This window comes from Lagopus leucura, unplaced genomic scaffold (genome assembly GCF_019238085.1).
Source record: "Lagopus leucura isolate 7727_CA_CO unplaced genomic scaffold, USGS_WTPT01 Super-Scaffold_797, whole genome shotgun sequence".
Classification (NCBI taxonomy): domain Eukaryota; kingdom Metazoa; phylum Chordata; class Aves; order Galliformes; family Phasianidae; genus Lagopus; species Lagopus leucura.
The window spans coordinates 1621925-1645622 of record NW_024962259.1 but is presented as its reverse complement, the minus strand read 5'-3'; the positions used below and the strand labels follow the sequence as shown (position 1 = coordinate 1645622).

General features: G+C 39.6%; 1 protein-coding gene across 2 annotated transcripts in view; it reads left to right on the top strand.

Moving 5' to 3' along the window:
- The window catches only part of CEP112 (centrosomal protein 112), a 138553-nt gene that overhangs the window by 72663 nt on the left and 42192 nt on the right, over positions 1-23698 (top strand). For both annotated transcript variants that reach the window (XM_042865252.1, XM_042865253.1), the window contains one exon: positions 12751-12981. In XM_042865252.1, coding sequence (XP_042721186.1) covers positions 12751-12981 — 231 coding nt within the window. The remainder of the gene's footprint in view (positions 1-12750; positions 12982-23698) is intronic.

The following is a 23698-nucleotide window of genomic DNA, read 5'->3' as shown; positions in this document are numbered from 1 at the left end:
TGTAGTTTTAAAAAAAGAAAAAAAGAAAAGAAACGAAGAGAAAAGAAAAAACAAACCAAAAAACCCCTGACACAGTGCTTTTACTTGAAACAGATCTGAAAATTCCAGGAAGAGTGAGCTACAGCCTTTTGTATGGGTGATAGAATTCTTCTAAAGTTGTCTCTGACAGCTTGAATTCTTTTGTAGTCTGTGCTTTCTGGTGTATTGGCATCTGTAAAATGAATTTAGGAAAGAGAAGTAGAGAGGAAAGTGATTTTTGGAAAGGCAGCCACTACAAGTGCACAGTGTATGCTGGAATATTTGAAAATAGATGCACGTCTTCCTGCTGTACTTGGCATCATTAAGGATATCCGAGTTCCAGGCGCCTGCCTCGATGACTGGGGTGCATGCCTACAGCCTGGGATGGGGTAACACACATGGCCAGCACGTTGTTGTGCATCTTCATCCTGTGCCTTATGAATTCCACTTTGGATCTTCAGTGAAACCACTGGTGTGATCTGAAATTAACATTTATTCAGCAGTTAATGGAGATGGCCGTCTTTTGGCTGAAGTCGTTACCTGGGTATTCGTAATGACATTACTAATGTAATTGTAGTGATAATAATGGATTGGTCATTACAAAGCAATATTTAAAGACATACCAATTCTGTCCAATCTGGGTGCTATTAGGAATTAATGGTCGTTATGTGAGTGATACAGCTGCCTACTGGTTACCATAAATTCCAGCCATCCTGGAAGTAACAAGAGGTTGACAAGCTATACTCTAGGGGCTGATTTGTATTTGTAGGAGTATTTATTTGTATTGCTGGAATCTTCTCAGAGATCTGAGTCTAAGTATTGTAGGGAATCGCCTGTAGAAAAACAAGCAAAATTAAACAGCAACTTCTAACTGCAGTTTTGAATCTGTTGGATGTGAATGTTGAAGGTTGACGAGGGAGAAAGGAATTGGGTCCAAGTCACCAACATGCCATTGGTGATATTAGAGAGACAAAGCTAGTTTTCCTACTCAAGTCAGTCAGGTGGGTGACTGGGTTTGTATGCATGTATGTACATGTGTGTATATGTATTATTGCCCTCTAATGGATAGAATCTGAATGGCTCAGCTGTGTGTGCCTGCATGCGTTTTCCTGTAGCAAAACGTTACTTTCAGGCTGTCTGATATTTCCCACTGTAGAAGAATCTTGTAATTTTTCTTCTGATACATCTTTTGCAGGTAATGTTCCTTTAGTTTGTGAAAATAATTTGAAATTCAGCAGCAAATCCCACAGCTCAGAGAAAGGCCTTTCTTCTCTGAAGTTTTATTTAAGTTCTATTTCAGCTGAAGTACCACTGCTTAGAATTTGCCATCTTCTTTTCTTTAGTTGATTTATTTATTTTCCATAGTGTTAAAATAGTAACTGAATATGAACAGAAAGTGCAGGTTGGCTGGAAGCTGAGTTTACAATTGTTTGTACTGAAACTTGGCCACTTATTCACGTCCTTTATAGTGAAGTCCTAACACAGTTGTATTTTTTCCTAGCAGGACTGTTTTCATTCAATAAATACATTTGGTAGAATGGAATTTTCAAATTATGTTGCTTCTCTCTGAAGCCATAGACTTCTTTTTCCAAACTCCCAGCACTTGTTTTTGCAATGGATATCTCAATCTTGTTTCATGTATTTGATGGAACATTGTGTTACCGAGAGCTTTCTTTGCCTCCATCGCTTCTCACAAAGCAGTACCCCCAGTGTTGCTGTACATCAAGCTTTAGTTGAGTCCATCATGCTTCTATTACTTTATTATCTGATTAATAGCTGAGTCCAGCTTAGAGCAACACAGAGCTTAGAGAAAAGAAACAGTACATTAACCGAATTCCCTTGTAATGACTGTGTTTTCCTATGAACGACTTCCACAAGGTGAGAGATACAATGAGACGTGTGCTGTCCTGGCTTTCTCTGTGCATCCCCAGGGTTGGATGCTTCCCTGTGCCTGTACCAGCCCAGCTCACAGGCAGGCGTTGTCAGAGACTGCAGCAGTGAGCTGAGGGACTGCTCCAGGGAGCAAGGTAAACGGTTGCAGGTCTGGGGCTGCTGCAGTTTACATTCATGGTGAAAATAGGAAAAAAAAAAAAGCAAAACACACATTTTGATAGAGAGCTGAAAGAGCATCTTCTCAGCCGAAGACTGGGGACCTTATCTGCATTTGTAAATGGTGTTTTTCTTCTGAACGTGTTTCCTAGCAATACGTGTTTTTTGTTTGTTTTCAGAAGAGCTGTTTGCACTTACAATGCACTGGCAGCCATTGTTTGTATTGTTTAGGATCAAATGAGGGATTTTTCTGAATGTTATTTTGATTTGATTTGATGACATTGTTTGCCAGTGAATTATGAAAGCTGTGATTGTTTGGTGCACAAGAAGGGCATAATGCGTTCCTCGGTCACATGCTTGCTTAATGCATGCACATTGTGATGGCAGTGGTAATAGCACCATTAAAGAACAAAAGGTAGCAACACATAGTAGCTCGGTATCTGGCCAATCCCCTCAAATTACCATAAATATTTGAGCAATCTGAATAGTTTTAGACTCTGTAGTAAAGCTTTCCTGTTCTTATCTGGCACTGAAGGAATGTGGAATAAAGTATTCCTTTAACCAAGTATAAAAATATGTATGCTATGCAGTTATAATCGTATGTCATTAATCAGAAAATACTGCAGTAACTCTGACAAATTAAAAACACAAGGATGTGTCTGCAAGGGCTTTTTCAGTCATTAAAAAGCTGCTTCACCTCTCAGGCAAACTATTTAATGGCAACTTCTTGCTCAGTGTACTGACATCTTCAAAGGCTCTGACATCTGTCGGCCTTTGAACTACCATTAAAAAATATTATCCCATTTCCATTCTTTTATGCCCATTTTTTTAATTATAGCCCTTCTTTCAAGTTAGGAACATGGTTGGTTTAAATGATGCTGTCCTTTCGTTTTCAGCCACCCAGCTGCGGTTTGAATAAATTGATGTAGAATCAAAGGCGGGACTTTAAAGGGAAAAGGTTTGATGGACTTGGACTCCGAACCAGATGAGGTTTTATGATGAAAAGGGTTTAATCCCAGCACAGGCATCGCTTCTATCAGTCGAGCAGTACAAAGCGATTCATATATATAGGTTCATGAGAAATGATCTATTTTTTTTTTAAACAGCACAGATCTCTTCAGGACTTGCAAATGTGGCATTAGCTAATATTCAGAGAGCTGATTTCCTTTCATCCACCAGAAGCTTATGATTATAGTACAGTTCTCGAATTGGAAATGAGAGCTGCAACACAGATTTAAAGCTATGCTGTCTGATTTGTATTCAATATACATGTCACTGCGGGACAAGCCAGTCTAGGCCGAGCTGGTTCAATAAAAGGAAAAACAGTTTCAGCATCTGCAATTCTTGGGGGGGAAGGTACCAATTAATTCTTACCTGCCCTACCCAAGTGTTGTGTCGGATACTTAGCTTACTGCTGTCTCTAAAACTGTGCAAGCAAACCCTTGTGACAATATTTCTTTGGCATCTTTTGCATCAGACGTTGAGTGCGAGTGTGTAGCATTAATCAGTAATGGCTTCTAATGCAGTCATTTACATGGGAGGCAACGTTTGCTTCCGTTCATGAGTTTCAAGGAGGCTTAGCAGAGACAGCTTTGCTGTTCCTTTATAGCAGTAGCCCTTATTAATGCAGTAATTAGGCGTGCATATGGAGAAATCTGAAATCTCTCAAAAAATTAATCAGGTGCTATTTGTCAAAAATACTCTCTCTTGGTACCAGGGAAATAATCTCTCTAATAGTTCCCTGATCTTTGTGCTTATATTAGCTGAAATGGGTGTGCATGCATGATTTCTTACATCTCAGCAATCAGATTGCATCCTTCAAAACAATGCTGTTTTCCAGAAAAGTAAAAGCAGTAGATTTCAAAAGTCATCAAATTATGTCCTCTTAAGAGCCCAAGCTTTGTTGTTGTATGGAAGGACTGCTGTGCTTCTGGTCAGCAGCTCCCTGCCGCCATCACTCCCTGCCAGGATTTGCAGTTTAGAGGTAATGCATTGGTTCTGATCTTCTGATCTCATAATGCCATTTGGAGCGTGTTCTGTGTTGGTTTTTATGGGGGTGGTAGGGACTGATGGTGTTGCTAAGTAATTATAAACATGCACCTGTATAAATAGCTACATTCAGTAGGCTATTTTATTTTTGTGATGTTTCACAGAATTTTCACATTTAGTGCGAATTTAGATTTTTATCTTTAAGCTGTGTGTTTATTAAAAGAACAGCAGATTCAAAACAGCGGCATAAATAAGTCTGAAGACGTTCTGGCCCCGGGATGCAGTGGCCTGTTTGTCATTCAGAAAAGGGAAGTGGCATCAACTGAAGTCAAGGACAGAGAAGGATGAAAAGAATAGAGATCAATGTAAAGGTGCCAGAGGAAGATACTGAGCCAAAAATACTCTCAGTTTCAAGAAAAGAAATGTTATGCACACAGACTTTATTTATTTTGTACAGATCATCCTGTGATTGATCTTGTCTTTCTGAACTGGGAGCTGTAGCACCGTGCTTCCAAAAGGTCTCTGAACTCAGAACAGCCACTGAAGGGCTGCTGGGAACGGAGCAGCCTGCACTTGAGGATGAAGGTGCAGAGTGGGAGCCTGGAAGCAGTGTGGGCTGTGTGCTGTGCACCAAGGACACCAGAGGTGCTGGCAGCTGCTGCCCTTGGCTCTAGCCTGACATCTGGGTTGGAGTGCAGACTTGCTTCTCTAGCACTTTCATCTTCCTGTGGATCTGAGAAATTTAGCTGTTTGATGTAAGGATTGACCCTAAAGATATTCAGCTTGAAGATGTTTCTTCCAATGTGGTACTGATTTGAAAAAGGGGAAAGTCAAAATCAGCACTCAGATGTGTAATTTGGTGTCTTATTTATGTAAGCAGCTAATATACAGATAAGAGTTTACGACTACTGGTTAATTAGCAGAAATACAACTATTGTTACTGCCTTGCAGGAATGTCTTTGTGTGTTTATCTTGAAAGTGAGAAGCTGATCAGCTCTTTAAAGCCTAAACCTGTAAATTACAGTTCAAAAATAAATTCTGAAGCTACTGGATTTCAGGATTTCTTTCCACACATGTATTCACTCATGAGACTCAGAATGAGGACTTCAAGCTTGGCTAAAGATTGTCATCTTCGTCTCCAGTATAGCAGCATGACATCAGTAATGTGAAAGTTTCCTGGTGCATTAGATCCTTTAACAGAACAGAACAGTGCGCACAGACCAGAGCATTTAAGTCATCTTTAGACCAGAGGATAGCAGTGTTTGGCTCCTTAATTGACTTACTGTGATTATGATGGAGTTTGGAAAAATGTATTTCCCCTTCGTTAAGAGTCAGGCCAGGACTTGGGCAGGATCACGTACTGTGAGTCCTTCAGATTCCCATTGGGATGGACGTGGTGATGAGCAGGGTCTAGTGTCCATGTTGTATTTCTACAGGTATTCAGATGGGGGAAATGGGAATCCTCTTATGTCCAAACAGCTTATTGCTTAGGTTTTTTAGTCTGTATCTTGCCTTATGTTTGTTCTATTATCAAACTAATGCCCTTTCCATTGCAGTCACCATAAAAGGCCCTGTGGGATGTGCAAGGTAACATTTCTGGAATGTTCTAAAGATGTTTGTGTTTTGAACGATAATTTGAACAAATGCAGCCAAAAGAGAAAGGAGTGACTGCTTTCCTGTTCTCGTTTTTCAACTCTCAGTGAAATTTTTTCATTAGTTGACAGGGTGAAGACATTTCTCATAGACAATATGGTCTGTACCTCTCCTGGGGACAAATTAGGAATTACATGTTTAATTTTTCTGCTTCATGGAGATGAATGTCTGTATTAATCCTTAAATCGGTAATGCATCATGTCTGCATTTAAATCAGAATTGCATGTTCAAGAAATGCTAATGCTTTTAAATTTAATACATGGAAATTTAAATGCAAATGTTTTTTGAAAGTTTTATCCAAGAGTATTTCTGTGTCCAGCTTCTCCCATCACAGTGATGGGTAGTTCTTCCCGGTCCACTGCAAAAATCTTTGCCTCTGTTCTCGTTTTTTGACTCACAAATCTGTTCCAAGTCACATACTTTGAATCAAGTCATAAGAAACTCATCTGAAAGCAGTCTTCCAGGCAAGATGACCAAGTCTTTTCCAGATCTTCAACTGTTAAATAGGAAAACTAGCATTTATCTCAGTTTCAGCTCGTTGGCTAATCTGTTCTATCACCAGTGCACTGTATTGTTTAGCTCCACTCATCTCTTCCCCACGTAGGCCTGAAGTTCTTCCACTTGGCTGAAAATCATCTTAATAGGAAAGTGCTGGCAATAACCTACATGAAGTTCTGCTTTCTAGGTGCTGTTAACTGAATTTGAATCGAATGTACTTATGTAAATGAAGAAATCAAAATAAGCTCCGTTAATTTTAAGCTCTTTGTGGAACTGTGAAATGGATGTCTGATTTTCTTTCACTCTTTCTCTCCTTCCTTGCCTCTCTCCTCCCTCTTTTATTATTATTATTTTTTTTAGCCCAATAGTTTGTAGCTTAAATCCCATTGACATTTACTGGGATTTAGGCAGCTAACTGACATCTTTAAAAGTCCTGATCTATTTCAGTGCACTTCGTTGGGAAATAAAGATTGAAATTTGTATTTTTGCTTGATACCACATCACAGCAGATCATGAAAATGTGCTACTCCTTTCTCACATGTAGTCATAGATGTGGAAATAGGAACGTTGCCAATGTATTCAATGCAACTGTTCCTACTGTCATTGGGATGCCAGTGCCTTCATATTTCTTTTCAATCTCCCAAAATATATGGCAAAGTCGGTGAAGAGTTTGGACTTTAAATTGCATATGGAAATGTTGTCTAAGCACGTTTCTTTATAGGAATGACATGGAGAGATTCTTTTTCATTAATTTTTATTGAAAACAGAGCTGAGCAGAAAGTAACTTCTCTTTATTGTTCTTCATGAGTCAACGCTTGTTGGCTTAATCTGTAGAACAAGAGGAAACAAGATAGAGCAAGTACCATACGAAGAAATAAAATGTAGTCTGAAGAGATGCTGGACTTTTCTTAGGACTGACAAGCTCAGAAGTTGGGGGAAAAATTAAGTTAGCCATAGTTTGAAAATGGAGTGCTGTTTTGCCTCCAGCAGCACTGCATGGGTATGAGAGTGCTGCGCCTGCCCCCAGCCCTCAAATACTACTGAGCAGGGTACAGAACAAGTAAGGTTGGTAGGAATGTACTTTGATCACATTCACAAATACTGGGCATTGTTCAGAGCATACACAGTATTGAAACAGTGCAAGAATCTTACAAAGGAGTCTTGATGTTTAAAAGCACCTTAATGCTGTTAAAATTAATAGAATAAATATGCAAGGCAGCAGCTCAACACTTCACTTGGCAAGTCCTAGTGGATGTTTTCAAAAGAGATGTCAGAGGTACATATGCAAAGGTGAGAAAAGCTGGGATTGTGTTGAGATGGAGTTGCTGTACCTTTGCATAAGCCCTGTAATACAAGGACTGAGATTTTACACAGCTGAATAGCAAACGTTTTACTGTTAGTGTTATGGTTGCCATCTGCACTGCTTCTGCATAAGGGTTTTTTTTGACACCGAACGTGCATCTGGTTCATTTTAGAGAGCTGCTACTCTTTGTATGCTGGGCAGCTTAGTGAGTACAACTATGATTTGCATAACATTTTTCCTACAAGAAATACCTAAAATTTCTATAATGCAGTCTGATCTATGATCTGTGAGCATCTGATTTATGAATGTATTCATCACTTCATTCCCTCACTGAAATGCATTCATATACAAAGATGTCTTCTATTTAACTAATTGTGCTGCAGCAGCAATGCTATGGACACCTTTTTCCCCCCAAGGATGAGGAAACTTGGCTATGCATTTTAATGTATGCTTATGTAGCATTCTGTGCAGCTCTTTTGTATTGAAGTTCTACTTTTGCTGGTATTTTAGTGTTTCCAGCAAGAAGAGTAGGCTTGTGATCAGGATTAGATGCAATACAATCAGTGTATTTCAGTGACTTTCTTCCTCAAGAGCAACTTGCTTTTTGGAAAATGATATCAGCACTCCAAGGGGGTGAAACCTACCTGTTGGTTGTTGAACTGTTGGTCATTCTCACTTCATTTTACACCATTTTATTTATCTGTTTCCTTAATTACCACTTTTATGGGTCTGTGTGTTCTTACCCAAAGGCATTTAAACTTGACAGTGTAATAGATTGTGCTGTGAAAGCTAAATAGCTGTTTATTACTTATCCCTGCTAATTTGGGCTTTCCCACATCATTACCCATGTGATAATGTCCGTGATATTTGTGGAAGTAGTTTTCTGTACAAACCACTGCATTCAATTCAATTCATTCTCATGCTGCATTCAATCTTACTTCCTGACCAAGAAATACAGCAAGAATGCATTAAATCATTCTTCGCTTATAAAGTAATGATTTAACCACAATTAGCCATGCATTATTATGTTAATCACTTGTGTATTACTTTGAATCTGCCATTTTGGTTCTACTCCCTTGCCTTTCCCTTTGTTCCTCCTATCACTTCCCTATTTTAATTTGTTCTTCACTTGTGAAAGTAATGCTTGCTAATGTTGATGCTCAGAGGTGTTTTATTTAGAAAATTACATTAAAGACTTGAGATACAGCATTCTAATGGCTTGTGAATGATCAAAAATAGTTGTAGGCTATAGATTTGGACTTCATGTTTCTTCAGATTTGGATTGTAGCTTAAACCAAAAGAATTGCTGTTTTCAGAATTGCTGTGGACATGTTGAGATGTTGTCATGTCAGAACGGAGCCACGAGGTTATCTGCAAGCTGGCTAACTTCTCCTGGCTGGGAGGAGGGCAGACGTGCCGGCCCAGTGGGTGACTCAGGATGCTGTGTGGACAAAAGGAGCAGGGTTTGTGCCTGGACCTTAGAAACTGCTCTTTGTTGCCCAATTCCTTTATCTCCTAATGGTAAAAATCGTACGGATAGTTCCCAAAAAGCAGAGATCGAGTATAAATCTGATTCTTGCTGAGGCTGCAATAGCAAGACTCATTAATTTAAACCAATTTTGTTTTGAACACAAACCAACGTTACACATCTTTGAAGTTCTTATGGCTGTATTTTTTTCTTAGCTTAGAACTGTATACGAATGTTATTTGTTTACTTTTTAGTAGTCTTTTATGTTAGATACCCTGCTTTTTTTGTGATGGTAGAGAAACTTGTTCTGTTTCTCAGCACTTTACAAAGCTTTGTTTATTAGTAAGAAACTTAAAGTAATTCAGATTCCCCATTTCCAACAGATAATCTGTTCTAAGTCATTTTGCACTGAATGTGTCACCAGTTGCTCTGCTGACTGGAAGGGGATTCTTCTCCCACCTCTTCGGGAATGCTGCGCTATAAAAGGGAGTCATTGTCACCACTGAATAACTCTCTTCTGCTTTGTTCCTTATTTTCCTTTTAATTCTTCTTCATCATCAAAGTGAGGTTTGTTTTTACGGCAGACTTCCTTTCCCTTACTGGACTGATCTCCTTTCAAAAATAATCCACTGTCCAATAACAAATGTTATGTATACCTCATCCATCTCTGTCACATCGAGCCAGCATAACAACACACAAAGAAACAAATCTCCCTTTCAGTGGATACAGCTGATGGTTTCATGCAGTGTGCTGCTCAATAAATGCACCAATTTTAATGTTCTTCCAGGTGAGAAAATGCTGAGCAAGTGTTGGCTCACAGAAGCAGAAAGTGCATATTAGCTATAAAGTAGGGCTGTTACTTGTGGACTAATATTTTAGGTTATAATCCTTAAAAGGATTGTGCTGATCGTGAGCTGAGTCCGTGGAATTGCTCAGGTTTGTTTTCTTTTAAGTTGCATCCAAGCAAAATTAAACACAGCAAAATAGAGACTTATGCAGTCATCTCCAGCTGAAGCCAAGTGAGCCCACTGCAGAACACATCTGAAACTCAGCCTGAAGAGTTATTGTGATCCACTTGAAAAATGCAGGAGTCTTTAAAGGGGATGCACTATTTCAGCTGCCTGAGTACACTCAGCAGTGAGAAGCAATAACAGTTCCTATGACTTTGTCTGCTGGGGGGAAGCTGCTGAAGCAACTTCTACATCACTTTAGATCTGAGCCACTGGAAATAAGGCTGAGTTTTATCTTAACTCCACATTTCCGCGGTTTCGTGAGTTCAAACGCTGTTGAGGGCATTTCAAAGTTATGTGTGTTGGTGGGCTAGATGTGGTTTGCTGTGTCATCCGGTGAGAGGGAGGGAGACAGTGAAGTCTGTGTGTTCCATCACTGAGTGTGGAAAATTCAGCCTTGCTGCAGTTTCTTCCTTAGAAACCGATCCAAGTAAATGCTTCATTGGGCTGAAATAGAAGCTCTGGAAAAAATAAAAGGAATCCCCTATCATACAAGGTGGGGTATGTAAGGAAGAAAGGAGCACAGCCCTGCCAGAAAGGACATCGTGGGGGTACTGATGGGTGGAGGAGAAGCTGTTTGACGATAAGGATGACGAGCCACTGGCACAGGTTGCCCAGATTGATGATGGATGCCCTGTCCCTGGAGACACTCAGCTCGGGCTGAATGGGGCTCTGAGCACCTGGTGGAGCTGTAGGTGTCCCTGATCACATTGGGGGATTTGGACCAGATGGCCTTTAAGGATCCCTTCCAACTCAAACCATTTTATGGTTCCATAATATATCTTCTTTTAATTGGAGTGTACTCATTCAGTTTATTTCTCGGCTCTGTGGCATGTAACTGAACGGAGTTTCAAACTTTAGCAACAGATTTTAATTTGAACTTTTTGCCAGCTTTATATTTTCTTATGCAATTTACTTTTTAAAATTAAGAGCACATGTTTTCCTTCCAAACAACATGCAGTACATTTATTGACATTTTAAATAAGCCAAAGTGAGTGAGCAACCTTCTTTTTTTCTTTCAAGTCTACTTTTTCCCTACAGGCAAATTGCTGTGGGCTTTTGACTCACCCTTTTTATGACACTATTTCAGCACTATTCTTAGTTAGAATTCTAAGTTACCCCTTTGAAACAGGAATAGAAATCACCATCTCAGGTAGCAGTTTCTTCAGCTATAGGACTGTTACGCATGCATGTGTGTACGTACATTCAGCGTGCCGTAAAAATTCATGTGACACCTCTACCTGTCATGGAGTTGACTTTAAATACTTGTATTTCTGTTCTCTTGGGCTATCCTGCAAGCTAGTGGCTTCTTTCAATTTGTTTTCCTTTATGTTGATGAAGTCGTTACACAGAATGCTTGTGTTGTCTGGACCATGCAACAGTTTGGTTTGCGTTGTTCGCAAACATAGATCTGAGCATCCAGAAGAAGAATTTAATTAACTGAGAAGTGGGATTCAGTTTTACAACCAGTCTAAACAAGCATCGTACATCCCAGTCTCACATACGAGAAGTGATATTTTATAATTGAACCTTTTGTGGGTTTTTTCCCCCAAAATTACGAAAGAAAACCAAACCAAAATAACAATAACGACAAAATCCCTAACAGCAGCAAAAAAACCTTACAGTTTTTCTGAAGTTTTATATGTCATGGATTTTCCACTGAAAATTATGTCATCTTGCGTTGTGCATTTTTTTTCTGCTAATACTAATTTGCCCACATTTAAGTCTAATAATACTTTATTAAACCTGACACATGGAATAGCAGAATCTCAGTGATGGAAAGTTTGGGATTCATTTCCTTTAGCAGTTTTAAGTTATCCGTGTCACAGAAAGTTGTTTTCTGTCGCAAGTTGTTCGGGTGTAAGCTGCTTCTGCCAGCGACTTTGTTTATGGGAAAGAAATCTGGCTGTGAGAACCAGACTTATTTTAAGGTAATTGACAAGAACTGTGTCTGTGATCCCCAATGTAAGCTTTTCCCAGTCACTTTGGGGAGATTAGATGTCTCTTAACATCATCTTACTCGCAGTGAAGTTGCTCCAAAAGGACTCCCATAATCATATTAGTTTCGCTGCCATCACCCTGTCTTCAGATTCTTTCTTCTTTCTTAATAGAACCAAATCTGCTTTTGCCATCTATTAGGTCCAACGTTAATGCTCTTTTGCATGTTAATTACTCTTACTTTACCTATAACATTCAGCTCACTCTTGTGGCTCCCCAGTTTTGAATCTGGAAGCTCGGTGCCATTGCTTTTTCCATGTGGCAGTAGAAAATGCTGCATTGTGCTATTTAATTTTCCAGTGTCTTTATACAGGAATTATTGAGTATGGAATGGAGTAAATAACTCAGGAGTTCACTCATTTATCCTGGTTTATCATATGATTTATGAATGATTTTTCCTTGTATTCTGAGTGAGCTTTAGCGTGTTACCCTAAATATTTAAGCAAATTTCTTAGGAATCTTCTGAGTGATGTAATATCACAAAGTTTCTCTTACAGAGATGCAAGTTTGAAGAAGACTTTTTAAAACAAAGTGAGGATGAGGAATAATCTCTCAAGAAGAGTAATTGTTACTGTTCCAGGGGAATAGCTATTAAAAAACTGAATGCTACATTCATCACTTTAGAGCATACCATCCTATAGAAATTGCAGCTGCTGTCTTCATCAGTGCAGCTCTTCTCCCCTTAAGTAAAAGGCACTCACTCAAACATTTTGTTATGATCTTGGTGTATAACGCTTCTCTGAAAGAACTGTTCTCTATTTCAGGTTATCTGTGATCTGGAAAACCAAATCCACAAGCTGACGGAAGAGCTCATTCAGGTGAAAGCTCAGCAGAAGCAGCAGCTGATGGAGCTGAGCCTTCAGAGGGAGCAAGAGAGGCAGAGGGCAGCGCGAGATCACAGGGCAGCGGTCAGTCAGCTGAAAGCAGAGACCGAAAGGATGGTGCAGGACCTGAAGAAGGTGCATGCTGCAGAGACAGAGAAGGCCTTGGACAAGGTAAGGAAATCATCTAGGGCTGCTTCTTGTGGCACAGCAAGTGGGGAGTGATTGCCTCAGAAGTCAGATAACCACAGGTGTACTAGTGTAAAAACGTATAGGGGTCGTTTTGAGTTGAGAGATAACAAGGCAGTGTGCTGTACAGCTGCTTCGGATGCCACAATCACTGTGTGAGTATGGCAAGTTTTGTGATTCTGTGGTGAAAGCATTCTGTCTGAAGATACGATGGCAGCAGTCATACTGTGGCTGTTACCTTCTGGCTGCTCTGTGAGCAGGATGACCATGACCTTTAACGTCCAGATGATTGCAAAGTGAAACCTAGCCGAGGACTAGGCTGGCTGCTTTAACTTTATTGGATAAGAGAGAGCAGAAAGTGCAGCTCTGTCTAACCACACTTTTTCTCCCTCCAAATGCTCCATCCCTGAAGGTGCTCAAGGCTGGGATGGATGGGGCTCTGGCCAGCATCATTGAGTGGGTGGCAACCAGCCCATGCCAGGGGACTGGAACTGGGTGGGCCTTAAGGTCCCTTCCAACTTGAGCCATTTTATGAAAATAAGGGAAGTTCAAGCTAAAATTGCAAGGTGATAAGGTTTAGTTGCTAACAGTGTCTGGACTACTTCCATCCTTGTTCTGTTCAGAGTGGTCACTGCATATCAGTGCACTGATGGCTTCCTGGCAAACCCTACTTTACCAGCTTCTGAACTGAAGTGTTTTACTACAGGAGGGATGATATGAACTGAAACACGTTAGTTTTATTTCAAAGGCTGAACTAAAAAAGCCTACCTAATATTGGTGGTAGACTAAGGGCTATGTGTAAGCAGATAATTGTTGAAGTGTCTTTTATATTCGTTAATGTTATGAGTGATACATTTTATTGCCCGCTGATGTACAGCGGCACAAATTAACAGTCTGCATGTACTGTCTGAATGGCCTTTGTGAAAGTGACATTTCATTTACCTGCGTCAGGTTCTTGGTCTGTAATTTTAAACAGCACTGGGAGGATTATGTTGGAAATCAGCCAGCCTGAAGCCATTAAAATGGCTGTGATCAACAATTCAGAATCTTTTCTGAATGTAAGGAAAGCTCCGCTTGGCATAATTATTTAAAGCCAAGGTCACACAAAGTATTTAAACCTTTGAAATTCATCATTAAAGGATTAATTTTAACTCAGGAAGACATTGTCATTTTTGCTTAAAAATGGAATTTGAATCTCAATTCTTTTCTTTCTTTGATCTTTTTTTTACATGTGTAGTATAGCAAAAGAAAAGTTAACTTCTTTACATCCTCAAATTAAAGTTACAAATAATCCTTCATAGGGAAATATCTTTAATAGTCTTGAATTGTCATTTCTGTCAGAAATATATATTTTTTGAATTTGTTGGATTTTTTTTCCCATTTTTCCAAATAAAATTGCTAATTTTCAGCTTTATTATTAACTGCTATTAATTTAACCTACTTTTTTTTTTTTTTTTTTTACCTCTAATCAGAAGAGCACACGTTGAGTAGAGAATAAGGGGCAAAAAAGTCTGTTAGCAAGTCTTTCATAGACATGAAGAAATACCTTACATTGCCTTCGTACCTCCCTCTGATGTTCTTCACTTCTTCCAAATGCAGAGCTGTAGAAACTGACCACAAAGTCCAAAAGTCAGAATAGCATTTAAAGGTCAACAGTAACAATTTCAGCTGACTTATTTTCAAATCTTGAGCCTATTAAAACCCTTAGAATTTTAGACGGGGATTTTATCTGAGGGAGAGAAGAGAATAAAGCACCTTAATTGCAGCGTGAATCTTGAAGCTCGTTTTTAAAACAAGTAAATCTCATTCCCCTGAAGTGTAGGACAACATGGGAGAAAGTTTTGTCCTCCAAATGTAATTCTTTTTGCCAAGTCTTTAAAGAGTGTTTAAAAATCCAGGAGGAAGCTGGATTTCACTGTTTAGGCTTTGAAATAGTCATATGGATGTCCAGATTTCTGAAGGTCAGTTCATTCCCATGTGAAGGAGCTCGTTCCTTCTGTGAGTTCTGTGAGTAATACTGATTCTTGTGTGTATTGCTTCATGAAATTGTGAAGAACTGGCTAAAATTTGAGTGGAAAAAAAGAGTACAAGGAGACACAGGAATCCTATGGTATTGCCCTCCCCATAGCCCTGCTGCAGTGGGGATGGGAGGGAGGGGAGTGGGGAGAAGAGTTTGAAGAACCAATTTCTATTGCAAGCACACTGGGCATTTAAATATCTGTTGGTATTGTAGGCAGCTCTTCCATATTTATGTAAGCAGTGTTCTTTGCTGGGACCTTTGAAGTTGAGATTTTAAGCAGCAGAAAAGATGAGATATTGCTTACAGTAGAATTTTGGTGATTATGGCATATGATTCTGGAAAGTTACCCAATAAAAGTGGTATTGAACCTGTGATTCCAAAACCAAGTATCCTTTGACAGTTATTCTATCTCTGCATCAGTAGGGAATGATGAGTGGGAAAAAATATGTAACAAATTTCCAAATGACGCTGTGTAACCCATGCTATAGGAAAAATAAATGTATCCATTGTTGTGGAAGCAATTATAAAGGAAACAGGCCGTAACTTTCCAGGGACCCCCTCTGTGGCAGGCAGCATTTTCACTTAAACACCTCCTTGCACAAAAGTGAGTGACAGGTGACCAAAAAAAATGGACATTATAAATGGTGTTGAACCTGGTTTGGACAAATTGTGGCACTTCTGAAGTTTCTCCATGCTGATCACCATCCCATGAGCTCTTTGACCTCTGGAGAAGGTGGTGAGGGCTCTGCCTCAGTGGGAATCAGCATGGAAGCTGTGCCCCTGGTCTGCACGTGCCCTTGGTCACAAGTTGAAAGGGCTCATGTCCAGCCTCTGGGGAAGGGGCACAGACACTCCCACCCCAGCACTTATGTTCCTGGGGAGCATCTGCCCAAGACTCAAGTGTTGGAGAAGCCCTTATGTTATTTGTTGTTGGTTGAATGTAGTGTGGTATGCTTCCACGTGCACAGTTTCATGCTGTTCTATCAAACTGGATGTGTTTGTGCTTTTCCTCGATTGGGTCTGACCACGTGAAGTCTCCCATGTTCATTTTGCATCTGCGTCCTTCCTAGTGGTGTAAGCAGTGCAGCTGAGGATATGGATATTCACAGGTCTAATGGGCTTTTTTCGTCTTTTCTATGTCTCCTTCCTTCAAAGGGCTGTGGTGTTGTGTCCTCCAGAATGGGAGAACAAGGCAGGAACTCCTTTCATTGATCTGTCCTCATTTTGTAAGCAGGGCTGTTGCCACCAGCCTGTGTGCGTGTGATATGGCAATAGGGCTGTGCTGCTGTAGGGCAGTGTTGCACTTTGCTTTCAGCCTGGCTAGCTTGGGTGCCACAGCCAACGGTAGTCCTCGTATTGCTCACCTGTAAGATGTAACAGGTCTGTTGTGTTAGCACACAGAACCTCTTTATCAGATGTGGATAATCAGCAGTAACGTCCTTAAGGTCCGATAAGCTGCGCTGGACGTAAGTCAGACAAATTGAAGATGGTAGCATGGAGAACCTGAAGCTACTTGTCATGTTCTTAGGACTTCTGTGCTTTCATAATATCTGTTATCTGTCTCTAACATAAAAATTACTTGACAGTTTCTCCAAATTATTTCTTGTATATTAGCTAAGGAATCTTAAATACCGCTTCAGAGGAACACTTGCATTCAATCATAGTGATTTTGATTTGCTTTTAAAGCTGTTAACTATAGATTTAATTTGCTTGAATTTCATTATATCAAGTTGATTATAGCGTTTTCAGATACGGTGGTGATTTTTTTTCTATTTGAAGTCATACCTCATTACGATGAAATGAAACAAATTATTCAATAAATGTATTAAACAGACAAACCACTGCACTGAGGCTCCAGTAATGACTCATTTCAGCAGCAGGGAGTCAGGTGTGCTAGAGGTTGCATCAGCAGCACTTGCAGCACCAGCACTGATCAGCCAGGTGGAACAGACCCTACAAAGCCTATGAACATTGTCAGGTTTGCCAGAAATTACTGAAAGAAAGAGACAAACTGCATTGCTAAGTGTGTGCAGATGTGAAGCTTGGCTAACACAACTGTTTGTAACATTCGTCTGTGGTATTTTCTTGGCAAAGCAAGTGAGCATTCAGAAAGCATGACCCTAGCAGATCAGTAGACATGCTAACAATGCTCAAAGGAAGCAACCTTGGAACGCTGCAAGTATCTCATAAAAAAGCTCTCTGAGCAGTGTACATGACTAAACTGGAGCGGGAGAAAAGACTTTTTTTTTTCTCTAGATAATTTTCAACATTTAGCTTTCTACTGACTTTTTTCTATAGTTAAATAGAGACTTTTTTGACTCATCCTGTTAAACCTTTATGCGGGTTCCAGGAACATCTAATTCTTTTTCAGTGCTGCTTTTCTGTGGAGAAGTAATTTACATTTTTGTGCATTGACTGAAAGAAAAGGAAAGTCCAGCACTTGAGTTACTTGGCTGCAATTCTTCTGCTAGGATACTTCTGTGAATTTCACAGATAGGACCCCAAGAATGTGTGCAGCCTGGCCAGGGCTGTGCAGACCACTCTGGTAGGTTTTAATGGTGTAGCAGTTACCTGTGCTCTGAGATTTCTGTTACTTTAAATAAAATCTGACAGTTGTAATGTTTTGGTCTATACCTGTTATAATTCACCTACATCTGCTGCTGAGTCTGGGTGAAGCTAAAATGCCTGGGAGATTTGAAGGTGAAACTTTGGAAGGTTACATATATAAAAGAATATAAAATTCTTATACAAAAGAATATGCATAAATATACAACATAATATGACATCTACAACATCTTCAAAGAAATTACAGAGATCCTCTAAGAGACGTCCCATTAGAAGTATTGAGTTTCCCCTAAGTGGCAATTTCTGCTCATAAAGAATAAGCATTGCATGCTTTCCATTAGCTTACATTGTTTAATACAAGCTCTGTAGATGCTGTTCTTTGCCAACTATACATTTCATTAACTACCTAAAATGGTTCCCTTTGTATCTGTGACCTTATGGGAGCTGGACATCTCTGCAGCAGTTCTGTAGGTTCCTGCTTACACTTTTTTGTGTGCCTTAACTGTTATTCCCCAGATTTATCAGTTTAACTTACAGTTGCCTGCTCTCTAGTATAGGAGCTGATTGAAATGTAAGACTTTGTTTTGTTGCCTTTTTTTTTTTTTCCTTTTTAAATAGCTTTGCCAATTCACTCTTATTTAGATTTGTTGAATGAATGCCATCTGGTCTGGGTGCCCAGACATGGCAGTCAACGCAAGCCAAAGCAAATGTTACCCCATGAAATGTATCTGCTGAGGTCAGCATCTACATCAAACTTAGTCGTTATAGCTTTATTTGGAAGAAGGGTTCCACTATTAGGACTAAAATAACAGAAAATATTTCTATTGCGTATTGAAATTTTGGTACAATTTGAAGAGATTGTTGATATTTATTTGCTCTTTCTTCATCTGTCTACAGTAGAGCAAAACTACAAGTGGCCTTTTTGCTTGTTTTTCCTTTTTGTAGAGAAGGAAGTATTTAGAAATTAGGGAAGGGATCAAAACACTGCTACAAGTCCTTCAGAGTCTGTAAAGAAACAAAAGTGTTCCAGAATGACTTGCTTACAGCTGTAGAACATGTCACAGAGTAACACCCACCTTCATTAAATGAGTGAGAAAGAATTCTAATTGTTTTGAACTTCTTGTGATCAGCCTGCATATGCTTCATTGTAACACGATACCAAAGTGCCTCAATTATGATTTGTATATTTTGGTGCCAGAAGGTTTTTTTCTTATGCTAAATTATTAAGTTCTGTCAGCTGCTGGGCTGTCATATAGAGATACAGTAAATCACATTATATTTTGTCATGGATTACACAGAGCAATAAATTTGGGAACAGAGATCAAAGTAGTTTCACAATCACATCTGAGTGTAGGAGGGGTGTTTAACTTGTAGAAAATCTGATTTAGGTGAAACTGTTGCAGTTCTTGTGTGAATTTGAAATGAATTTGGGTGTCTGGTTGAAAATGAATAAGGTACAAATCCCCAGGAGTTCTCCTGTATTGAGTTCACAAGAGTGAATTCTGACCTGCAGCTGCAGGACGAAGAACAGATAAATAATTAAACATTGGGCATGTTAAGTGCCTCACAGTGTCTTATTTATGCTTTTAATTGCCCTTATGATTGAGCAATCCTCTTTTTAATTGGGACTTTTCTGGGCTCGGGTACACTTAGTCATTGCTACAGAAATGCTTTCTGGCTCCGTGAAGTTGTAGTGCTTTTCTTGGGAAGCTTTGTTGTATTTAAAACTACAAAAAATAACCCCACATAATCTTGCTAAGGAACACTGATTCCTTCACATCATAGATTTGTTAGAGGATTTTGTCTTACTTTGAATGTTTGTCTTTCCAGCAGTAGAAGCTTGACTTCTCTTGGGCTGTCATCTGATGACGTAACTTGGTAATGCCAAGTCTGTCCTTCTGTTGCCAGTTTTCCTTCTATTTATTTAACCAGATTTTCTCCCAGAGTGATACTTGGGATCTTCTTTTGTAGCCCAAATCTTTTTATAAATTGCTTGTTATTGCTACAAATTTCAATTTAGAACAGCAAAGGCAAATCTGAAAAATAAAAGGCACATTCTTTCTCTATGTGGTCCTTTCAGGAGCCTTCTAGTCTCACCTTGGTAAAAGGTAAGGAACACAGGCTGATACCAAACAGTAAAGTGCATGAGCCTCAGAAATCTCTGAAATCTGGTGAAATTTTGTGCTATAAAGCTTGAAACCAAGTCAACTCCTGGATCATCTTGGTGCTGTTGCCCATGAGTTGTGGAAGAAGCATTAACTTTGACTTGAACCATCAAAGGATGTTTAGCAGCCTATCCCATCATGATTGTACTGGGTGTCAGCAGTTTGTGTACAAAAACCATCTGGGCCTGAGTGGGTATAACGTACTAAGTGACCAGTGCTCTGGATATAACTTAAATAATCATTTAAATTTAGTTAGACAAGGAGAAAAACACAAAATATTTTAAAACAACAGATCAGGAATGTATAGAAGTTCAGAGCTGAGGGAAAACTATTCCTCACGTAGCACTGGGTAGGGAGTTTTTCATTCTCAACATCTTCACGAGGTTTGCTTGGTTCATCTGATTTGAATGCCATAACACAACAGCCATCTGCCTCCAGGCTCCTCTGCCAAAATGTCACAGTACCTCTTCAGATTAAGATAGCATTTGCCATCTGTCCTGCAAATGCCTGACACGTGCGTCAGTGCTGTCTTCTTATAAAGTGTGTTTAAGGTATGGGATGGTTTCATACAGCAAGACTGAAGTATTAACCTGGTTGTAAAACCTTGTGTTGTGTACAAGGCTTGTATCTTGGGCCAAGTCATGGAGCAGCCTTCAGGTAAGGTCCAGGCTCACTGCAGCATTGAATACAAGTTGGTGTTAGTGGATCTGGGAGATATTTAGATAGTAAATCCAAATACCTGTTCACTTAGGTGAAGGCAGTAGTTATATTCTAGTATAAGGACTGGGTAAGTTCAGCAGTGGGAGTCTCATAAAAGAATTATTGGAAGAGTTAAATGGATGTATTTAATTTCATTACTGAATTTCAGAATGATTAGAAGTACACCAGTGGTTCAAATGAAAGGACTGGAAAAAAGAGTTTTCCCAAGGCACAAAGTGCCCAAGCAGTTTTTTAGCAGGGCCCCATTAAGCACAGAATTGCAATTCTCCATCCTGTGAAGGGTCACATCCGTTTCTATTCATTCGTTTTCATTTGTTTGGAATGAAAAGTTCTTAGTGCATGAATGAGAGTGCAGTTGGTTTTTTCCCTTAAGATGCATGTTTAAAAAAAAAAAAAAAAAAAAAAAAGAAGAAGAGAAAGATTTATAGACCTACAAAAGTGGAACGTAAAATAGAAAATTAATAGGATTTGTGGGACAGATTGGGATTTCTATCATTCATTTTGAAAACCCTTGAAGTGATTTGGTACTTGACTAATTCTGTTAACATCATTTTGAATATTGAACTACTTTTAATAGTCTTTTTGGGGACTCAAATTACATATTTCAACTGGTATTCTGTTACACAGAGATTCAGCTTTCCATTTGTTATCTGACTGGTGGAGAGAGTGGTAGAAACAGAAAGGGTTTGGACAAAGGAGGCCATCCACTGTCATTACTGGAGGCACATAAGGAAAATACAAGTTTCAGACTTTGAAATCTTCATGTACAGTCAGATGAATTTTAAAGGTGATCGGCTGATCTCTGAAGCTGAAGCAGTGTGTGCTGTTTTCACATCATTTGCTACATTTTGTCATTATTCAGATCATTTTCTTTCGACATCTGTCAAATTGCACGATCTTGATTTTTGATGCTTTAGCATAATGCTGTCAAACTGAAAGAGAAATATTCCAGAATCTGGAATGGTGTGTTGCTGGTTGGGCTTTTTTTGTGTGTGTGTTTTTTTAAGGTAAATGGGCCCCATTTACATTTGTTCTTTGATGTTAAATTCTTTGCTGCACATCAGAGAACAGTTGCTTCTTCCCTGGAGCAAATTTTCTTTCTTCTTTTTCCCCCACTCCTTGATTTTTCTTTTTTTCCTCCAGTTTCCTTACAGTTTTATCTCACTAATTATGGAGGATCAGGTTATGTATGGCCATCATTTAGCTAGTTGCAGGCATTTTGAGAAGTGCTTATTCCATAGCTGGTTCCCTAACCAGATTCCTTAACTCTGCTTCTCTGGTAGTGAGTATGGCTGTACCTAGCAAGAGCTGGCTTTGTGAGATTGTTGTTTTGTATTGCTGAAATTGAAATCACATTGAAATGCTGCAGAATGCATTGCAAGACTGTGATGGATTCACATACAGATGAACAGGATGGCGCTGTGCCAGACCTGCCTGTGTTTGGGTTGCAGCAGGGAGGGTTTGCATCCATTCTGTAGCACGATAGAAATCCTACTGCTGACTTTCCATCCAAAAATCGCCATTTGGAGCTGAAAGATTTGCACAGATTTGTACCACTCTAAAATTAATAATCATATGTAAGCAGCTACGGTGTTGATAACCACTGCAGACAGCCTAGATGTCAGCAGAACGCACTGTCCTCATGCGTGCACGCCCTGCAGTGCCATGGGAACAGCATCCCTGCACCTCCCCATCAGCCTTCAGCAGGTGCTTGGCTGCAGTGTGTTCAGATAAAGGTCTGGTTCTGTTGAATGGAACTGCATCCAAAATCTTCCTATACATCTTACACCCTAAAAACTGCACGTGAAAGTCTGTGTGCAAGCCATGCCGCAGTCTGTGTTTGGAGTACGGTCGTATCATGGTAGAAACTTTGCTACTTTACTCTTAGTAATGTGGCTCTGTTTCATGAAAGGCAGAAATGAAAATCAGATGGTGTCAGAATGGCACCCATTAGTTCAGATGTCACATCTGTATTTCTAATGCTGTTTTTAACGCTTGTGTGAAATATTTGGTTGAAGTCGGTGCAGTTCTGCTCAGCAATCACAATAGGATGCTTTAAGGCTTCTTGTAGAATTATGGTTGGTTTTTAAAACCAATTAACTGTAACCAGGACATAATCTTTTTAATGCAGAAGTCCTCACTCTGTAATATAAAGTAACTGCATGTTAAATTGTCATAATCAGATAATTTTAGCTAAAACGTGTATTAACTGTGTGAAACTAAACAAGTTAATTTTTTGAATCGGTGGGATTCCTCTATGGCTTATCCAATTTAAACCCTTTTATTACAGAAATGGATATTACAATTGATATTTCTGACAAGTTTTTGCCAAGCATGAATTTCAACTGCTACCTCTCACACACGGAAAACTAGTTTAAGACCATTAACTATATTTGCAGTGCTGCCCATTGCTATAAAAAGAGTTAGACTTTAATGAATACTGGCTGACCCTCCAAGTGTTCACCTTCCAGTTGGATTCTTATTCATTATGTTTCTGAAATAGCGTGTAACCTGAAAGTGAGGGAATGCCCTTCAAGTAGGCAGGGTGTGCTTTGTGCAGTGCACCAGATGAGCAGCCTGGGAGAAAAGAAGCCCAGGAAACTGCTGCTTGTGTACATTGTGCCAGTTTTAACCTTCTCGTTTGTCATATAAATCCACAGCTATGTGTATTTGCTTTGCTGTAAGTCTTTTCTGACAGAGAAAGTAAGTAAAAAGGCCTTCACTTTTTTTGTGCGGCAGTGCTTGATGTGCCCAGGGGTGTAGGTTTATGCTTCCCCAGGCTGCAAAGCAACAGCTGATGGTCTGCAAGTGTGTTAAATGTGGTTTAGCTGCAGGTTTGGAAAAGGGAAATGTAAGAGAACACAATGGAAAAGAGTGTTTGTGAGCATGGCCATGAATTAGATCTTTTCAGCTGACCATTGGATACAAGTAGGAGAAACTGCCTTCTGCTGAGCATCGCAGGGCCATCTGTGCAGTTTGTGATGGTGCAGGAGCTGTGAGGTGTTATGGATTTGGGGAGAAAAGCTGCAGTCAGCTGTGGCCATAGGGGCTGGGTGGGCAGTTTTAGACAGCTAGGGCTGGTCTAAATGCACATTTGCCATCTCCAGGGGAGTTTTGGTACCTCTGGAAATCAAACCCCTCAAATAAGGATGCATTAAATGCAAGTGTTTCTTGTTGACTTGGAGACAACTTACTGGTATTTTGCAGGTTGGAATTTGTTGAAGCCGTTGCA